Here is an 11,637-nt window from a genome sequence, read left to right as displayed (position 1 = left end):
ATATGAATAGTGCAGGGATGTTTACAAATATAATGAATTAAAATTGGTCTCATGGTATCATTTATGCAGAATTTTTCATATCATAGATGATTTTGCACAAACATATGTTGGATAAATTGAAAAGTATATGTAGATATTTTATATACTTCAACTATTTATGCCCACAGTATTAAATAAACCATCTTAAATGTATGTTTAAGCACTTCAAATGGTGCCCATACCTATATAATTTACCATGCAAGCATTAATGTATTACAAACTGTATCACATTGATTGAATAAAATATAAAGATACGGTTTAAGACCGCTGTTGAGTGTATTATGTTCTCCTCTCTTCCTCTCTCTCCAACACCTGCTCTGTTCTCTCACATCCTTTGGCAGCTGCACAGAAAGATGCACATGTCTTATCAGTCAATAAAATCTATCACATGTGTGAAATACAGCTATGGTCCTAAGGAACATTTGACCTAAATAACTAACATGCCTGATTTCGAGTCTCATTTAGAGGGTATTATATAGCTGGAATAGAACAATACATTATTTGAAGGATAGAATATATCACTATAGTTTTTTTTTTCCTCGTGTTTTTTTTTTTAATGCCAAGGACCCCTAATGTGAGAGACCCCATTCTTAAAATGTAAAGGCAGCTGAATATTTTAATGTATTTAGACCCATTTGTGATGTTTGTAAGAAACAGCAAGCATTCTATTATAAAGACAACATGTTTGTAAGATTACAAAATGATTGGTTTTTATTTGGCCAGAATATATTTAAATATGTGGAAAAAGTTTATTTTGTATTAAATCATTAGGGTGCCTTTTTTTTCTTTCCAACAGAGTAATGGCAAATTAAAAATCATTCATCTCAACTGACTATTTTACAAAGAACAGGAAAACTGTTCTAAAGTGGTACTCAGTGAAGCTCAAAAGATCTACCGCACAATGAAGTTCATGATTTTATTTTTCACCACCAGAGAGAGCTGTCACAATGCACAGCAGCTATAATACATATTGGACAGTTAAATTATGAACAATTCTTTAGGCCTACATCATTTATTTTTTTATTTTTTATTTATTTATTTTTTTAATTTGTCATTGCCTGTCAAAACAAATTGTCTCAAAATGAAGAGCACCAGGATTTATTTATTAATTTATGTACTATATATATATATATATATATATATATATATATATATATATATATATATATATATATATATATATATATATATATATATATATAATAATTATGCTGGTAATAATGTTAATGTTTTGATTGTTTCATAAAACCAAATAGCCTAATAAATAATTACGGAATACATCACCATCTGTTGGCCAAGTCAATTTAATTGCATGCTACTGTATCGGTTGTCTTTATTCTTCCTTTTTTGTAGAAAAAAATAGGCCTACATAAAATGTTTAGATTACAATTAAAATAAAAATAAATTCAGAAGTACTGGATTTCATGTCATTGTTATTTCTAAGCTTATAGCACGATTCAAAACTATACATTAAGAATAGGCTATGTAAACGTTATATATTTAATTTTAACATGTTTTCAGTTGGATATGAGGCCGTGGGACTCAAAAGATCACCGTTTTTGCTCTAAATCAACACAGATGAAAAACTTAGAAAAATAAAAATAGATGCTATTAGTTTAAAGGAAGGAATGCTAAAACAGCTTGCCATAAGACGCCACAACAAGTCATTCCTTCTGATGAATACATGTCGATCTGTCCCCGCTTGCCTTTGTGTGACAGTTCATGCGACCAATCAGGGCTCTCCGAACGAATTCCATCGTAAAGTTCAGCCAATAGCGTGAGAGCGAGGCGTGATTTCCCTCACACGGCTCCGAGAGGCATGAAGTTTATTCAGAGTGCGAGCTGCTCAGGGAGAATGATGCACCTTTGCGCGGATGCGAATGGGAGATTTTTCTGTTGTGCGCTTTAACTTTTAACACTTTCTCATCTTGCCACGGATTGTGCCGAACGCGAAGTAGTAATTCTAGCTCACATTACAAATGGCTTGGAGTATAACAGAGCAGCGACAACGTAGAGTGTGTCATGTGCACTTGTTTCTCTTTATATTGACTTTGATTCACGATGCATCTACACAGGGTTTTGAGAGTTTGGGATTAACCTACGGTTTAAGATCTGAACTTTCAGAGGATGCTATTCTTGTTGCCAATAATGGAATACGGGTTCCCTTCGGGAGATCTGTTTATATTGATCCAATCAATGATCTGGTTATCCAAGTTCAGCCGGGAGACAAGTGCACCATAACAGTTCTGGATACTGACCCGCTGTCACAGAGACCGGGACAGCTGTCCCCGAAAAAGTTTCCTTGTGAATTTGGTCCCAATGATGTAAAGTACTCGCATTTCGGATCCAGGAGCCCCTCAAAAGACAGAGTAAGACTTCAGCTCAGATATGATACTCAGACTGATACAGTCATCATTCCCTTTATGATGGAAGTGGAGGTGATTTTCACTCAGCTTGAGATTCTCACCAAACACATGCCTGTAGTTGTAGAGAAACTGCTTGGAATGAGTAATCCTATTGATAAGAAAATCCTGGAGTTTACTTATGATAGAAATGCTCATTTGTGTAAAGTTACATCTCTGGCCAGTGGCAGCTCATTACCCAGGTATGGAAAGCTGGTTGATAATGGAAAATTAGGGAAACCAGTGAACTGTGATGAATTTGTCAGAATGGACATTCACTATCAGCACACTTTTGCACATCGTTCACCAAACCGAGATTATATTCCCATGTATTTAGAGTTACAAGACAAAGAAGTGAATGTTCTGAAGCAAGAGTTTTTCCAAATTGTGGTGCTTATAAAAGAGGGTGAGGAAAACACAGCTCCTAAACCGAGTTTTGTAGCAATGATGATGATGGAAGTCGACCAGTTCGTAATGACGGCTATAACCCACGACATGCTTGCCGCCGAGGATGTGGAATCTAATCCTGATGATTTAATCTTTAACATCACTTCTCCGCTTTCCTTTGAAGAGGGCTACATTGTAAGCACAGATGACAGGAATTTGCCCATCACGTCTTTTTATCAATCAGACCTGAAAGATTTTAAAATAGCCTACAAGCCTCCTTCTGTAGATTCAGATGTGGAGAGAATTTTCCAAATAGAGTTTGAAGTTGTAGACACTGAAGGGGCTATATCAGACCCTTTTGCTTTTATGATAGTGGTTAAGCCCATGAACACTCTAGCACCGGTTGTGACCCGTAACACTGGCCAACTGCTTTATGAGGGTCAGTCCAGGCCGCTGTCCAGCTCACAAAACCTACAAGTTAGTGACGAGGACAATTTAGACAACGTCCAAATCACAGTTATTAATGGGCTCCGCCACGGAGAGCTCACAGTTCTGGGGTCCAAGAGAAAATTTTTCACCCCAGCAGATCTTGATGTAGGTAGCGTCATTTACCAGCATGATGGCAGCGATACGTACAGCGATAATATCATTTTCAGAATGACAGATGGCAAAAATGAAGTTGAGTTTCTATTTCCCATTACGGTGGTGCCAACTGATGATGAACCTCCCATAATCAATGCCAACACAGGTTTAGTTTTGTTTAAAAACCAAATGATGCCCATTTCTCCTTTAATGCTTAGTGCGGCAGATATAGACTCTGAGGATTCAACTATCAAATTCGTCATAGTGCCTCCCTACTCTAATATTGGGGAAGTGATTCTTCGTCAATCAGATGCACCAGAAGATCCATCCACATGGAAGTTCAATGCTGAGGACGAGATGTATGAGAAGGTAGTGACCGAATGGTTCCAGCATGACATCACAGAAGGCAAGCTGTTTTACAGACATATCGGGCCGCATAATACAAAAACCATCATGGACCAGTTTGTTTTCCGTGTGCAAGATGACAACGACCCACCAAACCATTCAGGTGAGAACTCTTTCATCATCAAAGTTCTCCCCATTGATGATATCCCCCCAGAGTTGTACCCCGGGACCACTCTGCAAGTGACTGTTCACGAGTACCAGCTCACCTATTTTCGAAAGAAATTCTTGCGCTACACAGATTTGGACTCAGAAGACAGAGACCTGAAATACACAATTACCCAGCCCCCCACTGACACAGATGAGAACAGCCCTGGCATTCTGGGAAGCATCGTTCTAACTGAGAGTCCAAACTCAGAGGTCACCGAGTTCACTCAGGCACAGATAAACCATCACAAGATAGCCTACAAGCCTCCTGATCTAGAGCTCGGAATAACTCCACATGTGGTGCAATTCCATTACAAAGTCGAGGACATGGCGGGAAACAGCGCCAATGGAGTTTTCACTATATTTTTACAGCCTGTTGACAACAAGCCTCCCCAGATTACCAACACAGGCTTTACCCTGCAAGAACGAGGGGTGCACGTCATCACACGTGCTGAGCTGGACACCACAGATGCAGACACGGACAGCTCACAGATACTGTTTACAATCACCCAGCCTCCAAAGCACGGTCAGATTAAGTACACAATTACTGATATGACTAAAAGGAATTCATTCAATTTGGACGATATATCTAATGGCAGAATATCTTACATTAATAACGGTGATGAGTCAACCAGTGATTTCTTCCAGCTTGATGTCAGTGACGGTGTCCACATTGTCACGATCACAGTCAGGATCAATGTGAAGCCTATTGATGATGAAGCACCAACCATCAGTCTTCCAGAGGGCACTATCGGTTCTTACATAGATGTTTTGGAGAACGGAGCGACTGAGATCACCACCAATGTCATTCAGGGTCGAGATGAAGACACTGATGATCTCAGGTTGACCTTTATCGTGGAGGATCCACCAGTGTTTGGTGAAATATTAGTGAATGGTGTACCTTCCAATAGGTTTACTCAAGCAGACATCATTAGTGGATTGGTTGTGTATGCACATAGTGCTGGAGAAATTGGCTTGACAACAAAACACGACTTCTTTAATCTGACGCTCACTGATATGTCTGATGAATGGACAGTTGGGGGAAATAAAATCAAAGGGGTTTGTGTGCAGGTCACCATTCTGCCGTTGGATAGTCAGGCCCCTGAGGTCTTTGTGGGCCCCCAATTCATTGTCGTGGAGGGCGAGAAAAACGTTATCGAAATTTCGCATATAAGTGCTAATGACATTGACACCCCTAATGATGACCTTCTTTGCACAATTATTGTGCAGCCCACCTCAGGATACGTAGAAAACATCTCCCCTGCACCAGGCTCTGAGAAATCCAGATCAGGGGTTGCAATAAGTGCTTTCACCATCAAAGACATTCGGGAAAACCACATTTATTATGTGCAAAGTATTCATAAAGGTGTCGAGCCAGTTGAAGACAGGTTTACTTTCAGGTGTTCAGATGGGATAAATTTTTCAGAGAGACACTTTTTTCCAATCGTGATAATCCCATCCAATGACGAAAAGCCAGAGATCCATATGAGAGAGTTTGTTGTGATGGAAGGCATGAACATTGTGATTGACACTCCAATATTAAATGGCGCTGATGCAGATATTCCAGCGGATGAGCTCACGTTTATTATTTCAAAACCCCCGAAACATGGATATATCCTCAACCAGTTAACCTCAGGCACTATTCCTGTCACAAACTTCACTCTTGATCAGATACGAGAGGCTTCAAGTATTGTCTACGAGCATGATGATTCAGAAAACACAGAGGATAGTTTTGAAGTTCTTCTCACTGATGGCAAATTCACAGTGGAGAAAACCGTCATGATTATGGTCATTTTGGTCGACGATGAAACGCCAAGGATGGCGATTAATGATGGCCTTGAAATAGAGATAGGAGAGGTAAAAATAATCAACAATAAAGTCTTAAAAGCGACTGATCTGGATACAGAAGACAGCATTCTGACCTACATCATCCGCTATGGTCCAAATCAAGGGTTTTTACAAAAGCGAACACCATTCGGAACACTAGAAAACATAACCGTTGGAATGAACTTCACACAAAATGAGGTTGACCAAGACATGATCATGTACATTCACAATGGACAAGAAGGAGTTCGTGACCTTATCAAATTTGATGTTACTGATGGCATTAACCCCTTGATTGACAGGTACTTCTATATAACTGTGGGTGGAATAGACATGGTGTTCCCTGATGTGATCAGCAAAGGTGTTTCTCTGAAAGAAGGAGGAAGGGTGACTCTAACCACAGACCTGCTCAGCACCAGTGATCACAACAGCCCTGATGAGCATTTGGTGTTCACCATCACTCGTGCCCCTATACGAGGACACTTAGAGTGCACTGATACGCCAGGGATGCCCATTAGTTCGTTCACTCAGCTTCAACTAGCTGGGAATAAAATATACTACATCCATACTGCTGATGACGAGGTGAAGATGGACAGCTTCGAGTTTGAGGTGACTGACGGTTACAACCCTGTGTTCCGCACATTTCGTGTGTCCATTACGGATGTAGACAACAAAAAGCCTGTGGTCACCATTCATGGACTGGTTGTTAATGAAGGCGAAAATAAGTTAATCACTCCTTTTGAGCTGACGGTGGAGGATCGTGATACAGTCGACCAGCTTTTAAAGTTCACAATCACCCAGGTGCCTGTACATGGCAAGTTGCTGTTTAACAACACCAGACCTATCACTTCCTTCACCAAGCAGGACCTAAATGAAAACATGATCCGCTACAAGCACGATGGAACTGAGTCTCGTTCCGACAGCTTCTCATTTACTGTCACCGATGGAACTCACACAGACTTTTACGTGTTCCCTGACACGGTTTATGCGACTCGCAAACCCCAGATGATGAAAATCACAATTTTTTCGGTGGACAACGGAGTTCCGCAGGTTGTGACTAATAAGGGTGGTACAACATTAAGAATTCTCCCTACTGGTCACCTTGGGTTCCTAATCACTAGTAAAGCGTTAAAGGCAGAGGACAGTGACAGCCCTCAAGGAGCAGTGACGTTTAAAATTACTGTGGGTGCTGAACATGGCTATCTCATTAACTTGGGAAAAGGCAATGCCACTATCACTACATTCACCCAAGGTAAGTTTTGTGAAGTTAATTTAATGCAGTATAGGTTATATTAATGTAAAACATTTATGAATTTATATTAACGGTAGATTAATGCTTAATGCATCAGAGTTGTATGTGAGAGAATACTGGAGTAACATAAATGTGAGAATATTATATTAAAGGGATAGCTCATGCAAAAAATGAAAACACTGTGATCATTTATTTACCCTCATGTTGTTCCAGACCTGAAAGACCTTCTTTCTTTCATGCAACACAAAAGGTGATCTTTTTGAAGAATTCCTTGGCTGCTCATTTCTATATTTTAAATGTGAATCTGGAGTCTGTCAAAAAAAAAAAAAAACAGCCAAAATGATCTCCCAGTTTGACCATAAGAAAAATGGCCTAAACCCTTCTAAAACCACCAGCTTAGGTTGGTTTAAGTTGCTTTTTTATTAGCCAGGGAGTTACAAATTTACACAAAGGCACAATAAAATTATCATACAAAATAGCATGCGCATACTCAAATTTAAGATGTATGTCCCCAAAAAATAAAACCTTACTTTGGATTGTCTCATGACCAAAAGGGTTGAGAGGACTTTTAGTGCAAAAGTCTGTTTATCACACAGCAAAAATACAGTATGGTTTCCTAGTTTAGACCCCTTTTATGATGCTTTTTCCATTTTGGAGCTTGGAGCACCAAGTTTCTTTCATTTTTATTAAATGGAGAAGAGCAGCCTGGATAGGAGGGTGGATAAATGATGACAATTTTTCTTTTTGGGTGAACTGTTATACAGTATACTGTCTTACAGTATTCTGAGGAGTGTTATGATGGATGATTTGTCTTGAAAAGCCTATATGGAAAAATGCACACATTGCCATAAAACAATGGCATCAGTATTCTATAAGATGTTTTTGGCATCGATTTAAGACTAGTAATTTACAAGTTTGTACAAAGATTGTACAAAGCAAACAGTTGTGATTGTGTTACACGAGTCATAGAGTTACAATAAAGGGCTTTTTGAGCTTTCAGGCATATCAGCAAAGCCTAAGTATACTTGTACAAAGTTGTAAATGTCAAAACTAGCAGGGGACATGCTCAACTTGCCACTATGCTTCCCAGTTCTAAATAAGCTCCTTTTTGAGGATTCTCTTTGAATATTTCAAGGGAATTTAGCACAGTTGGGGGTGGGAGGGAGGGGGTGTTGGTGTGGGCTACTGACAGTAAATAAAGTTGCTGCTCCCTTGTGGGCATTTGAAAATGATGGGTTTACATTTTTATGAGCTGGCCGCTTTGAAGAGAAATGTTTTGACATCAAATATTGAAGATAGGCTAGTGCTGCGGATGTAACACCCTCTCAGAGAAAACACATACATGAAATGCGCTCTAAAGTTTGAGCACAAGAGAGGGTGATGGAGAAATTAATAGATGGGTGCCAGCTGGAGACCTGCTGCTCTTTGTGGCTCTTTTCAGTCAGAAGGGAACTGACGTACCGTGGCTTTTTTGCCTTGTATTTTTTTTCACTCTAAATTAAACACTTGCCCAACTGACAAATCTCAGACATAATGCAGTCTGGTGCCTACAACCCTCTGTGCAGGAGCAGATGGGCAAAATGCCCTTATTTGAAAGCGTTTTTTCAACCTAGTTCATATAGACCCTTTTCACCTTTTTAAAGTCTGTTCTTTGACACATGGGTTGTTGGCTGTTGGATAATAGTTCATGTGGAGTTCACATCAAGTGCGCCATTTGGGACGCCTACACTTTTAGGAAAAATGTGCAAAGATTTTACATTTAGGACTTATCATTTGTGCCTTTTCTACCCCTAAAAGGTGTGCATTAGGTACATTGGCGGTACATAATAGTACATTAAAACAGGAGTTTTCAAACTGGGGTCCAAAGACCTGCAAAGGCTTGCTAGGAAAATGTGAAAAAAGTTGCATTGAGCCAATATTTATTGTGAAATGTGATATACAAATTCATTGTATTTATTTATTTATCTACATTATATTATTGGCTTTAGTACAATAACAAATGCAATTATTTAATTTTTAAAAGGTTAGTTCACCCAAAAATGAAAATCTGTCATTTATTATTACCCTCATGCTATTCCACACCCGTAAAACCTTTGTTAATCTTCAGAACGCAAAATGAGATATATTTTTGTTGAAATCTGATGGTGCCGTGAGGCCTGCATAGCCAGCAATGACAATTCCTCTCTCAAGATCCATTAATGTACTAAAAACATATTTGAATAAGTTCATGTGAGTACAGTGGTTTAATATTAATATTATAAAGTGAAGAGAATATTTTTGGTGCGCCAAAAAAAATGAAATAACGACTTAAATAGTGATGGCCGATTTCAAAACACTGCTTCAGGAAGCTTCGGAGCATAATGAATCAGTGTGTCGAATCAGCAGTTCGGAGCGCCAATATCACGTGATTTCAGCAGTGTGGCGGTTTGACACGCGATCCGAATCATGATGCGATACACTGATTCATTATGCTCCGATGCTTCCTGAAGCAGTGTTTTGAAATCGGCCATCACTAAATTAGTCGTTATTTAGTTTTTTTTGGTGCACCAAAGATATTCTCGTTGCTTTATAATATTAATATTGAACCACTGTACTCACATGAACTGATTTAAATATGTTTTTAGTAAATTAATGGATCTTGAGAGAGGAAGTGTCATTGCTGGCTATGGAGGCCTCACTGAGTCATCAGATTTCAACAAAAATATCTTAATTTGTGTTCCGAAGATTAACAAAGGTTTTCGGGTGTGGAACGGCATGAGGGTGAGTAATAAATGAAATTATTTTCATTTTTGGGTGAACTAACCCTTTAATATCACACAATATACATTATAGCTGCGTTTATATTTTTTTTGGATTTTTCTCATGGGGTTCATATTTGGGGGTCCTTGGCATTAAAAAAGTTTAAAAACTCCTGCCTTAATCTAAACTAATCTTTTAGGTGTAGAAAAGATACTTAAAGGTATAGATCAGCCAAAAATGAAAATTCTGTCATCATTTACTCACCGTCAAGTTGTTCCAAACCTGTATGAATTTCTTTCTTCTGCTGAACTCAAGAGAAGATATTTTGAAGAATGTCGGTAACCAATCAGGCCCAGGGCCCCAGTGACCTCCGTAGTATGAAAAGAAAAAAAATATATAATGTGGAAGGCAATGTGATCCATCAACTGTTTGGTTACCGATATTCTTCAAAATATCTTCTTTTTTGTTCAGCAGAAGAAAGAAATTCGGGTTTCAAACAGCTTGAGGGTGAATAAATGATATTGGATTATGCTACAGGAATAGATTCTGAAAAATGTTTGAAATGCAAGGCAAGGCAAGTTTATTTATATAGCACATTTCATACAGAATGGTAATTCGAAATGCTTTACGTGTGAGTAATAAATGCATAATAAAATGGATCTTGATCTATATAAAGCAATAAAGTGCATCACAACTTAGCTTAATATAGTTTTAAAAAGTTACTTATCTGTCTGAATGTTTCCTCCTTCAGCTGACATTGATGACATGCATATATGCTACGTGCTTCGAGACGGAGACAATGCCACAAGCGACATGTTCCACTTTTCCATTGAAGACAATGGTAAGCCATTTCAACCTCTATTTATTATTTTGGCCTCAGGATGTTTAAAATATGACTGGTTGGATTACAAAAGTGTGCATTCCTATCTGCATCATCCTTCATCTCTTTGCGTGCTCGACAAGTGCTTGTGAAGGTGTGACTGTGCAAGAGCAATAACTGGGGTTAGTTCTGTCTGGAATGTCTTTTGATTGACACCTTGGCATATTGGGCTGGAAAACTTTCATACAGCTTTGGTTGGGTTTTAATCATTTTATTGAAAAACATTTTTCAGTCCCAGACTTTCACTCATGGGTTGAATGAAACTGTCCAATTATAAACCTACCAAGTGCACTTAGTACCCAGTGTGGTAGAAGTCCCAGAATGCAATTAAGGACTTATTGCTTGACTGCCAAGTAAAATTAGAGCTGATATGTTAGAAACAAGTGTTCTACTTTGTAGATCAATTGTGTGATGAAAGCTTTTGTCTATATTTAGCCACCATAATATAATTTGAGAAGGATGACTGTCTGTCTTAATGACTGCCGTTGTCGGGCTAATTAAGTGATGCTGAGTAGGTTTTATCATAGTTTTGTTTGAAACTCTGATTGATTAGATACATTTTTACAAAGGCTATCCATGCCTTCATTATTTGATTTTCTTGTCAATTTACAGTCCTACTTGTCTTAATGAATCATAATGAATCAGCGTGTCGAATCAGCAGTTCGGACCGCCAATATCACGTGATTTCAGCAGTTTGGCGGTTTGACACGCGATCCGAATCATGATTCGATACGCTGATTCATTATGCTCCGATGCTTCCTGAAGCAGTGTTTTGAAATCGACCATCACTAAATTAGTCGTTTTTTTTTTTTTTTTTTGTGCACCAAAGATATTCTTATCGCTTTATAATATTAATATTGAACCACTGTACTCACATGAATTGATTTAAATATGTTTTTAGTAAATTAATGGATCTTGAGAGAGGAAGTGTCATTGCTGGCTATGGAGGCCTCACTGAGTCATCAGATTTCAACAAAAATATC

At 38.5% G+C, this 11,637-nt stretch overlaps 1 protein-coding gene across 1 annotated transcript in view; it reads left to right on the top strand.

The window, feature by feature from the left end:
• Positions 1-1,963: 1,963 nt before the first annotated feature.
• The window catches only part of frem2b (FRAS1 related extracellular matrix 2b), a 96,060-nt gene continuing 86,386 nt past the window's right edge, over positions 1,964-11,637 (top strand). The window contains exons 1-2 of the mRNA XM_067365456.1: positions 1,964-7,035; positions 10,526-10,615. Coding sequence (XP_067221557.1) covers positions 2,019-7,035; positions 10,526-10,615 — 5,107 coding nt within the window. The 5' untranslated portion in view covers positions 1,964-2,018. The remainder of the gene's footprint in view (positions 7,036-10,525; positions 10,616-11,637) is intronic.

The sequence above is a fragment of the Chanodichthys erythropterus genome, chromosome 17 (genome assembly GCF_024489055.1).
Source record: "Chanodichthys erythropterus isolate Z2021 chromosome 17, ASM2448905v1, whole genome shotgun sequence".
Classification (NCBI taxonomy): domain Eukaryota; kingdom Metazoa; phylum Chordata; class Actinopteri; order Cypriniformes; family Xenocyprididae; genus Chanodichthys; species Chanodichthys erythropterus.
Note: the sequence above shows the minus strand (reverse complement) of the source record. Positions and strands in the feature narration are given on the sequence as shown.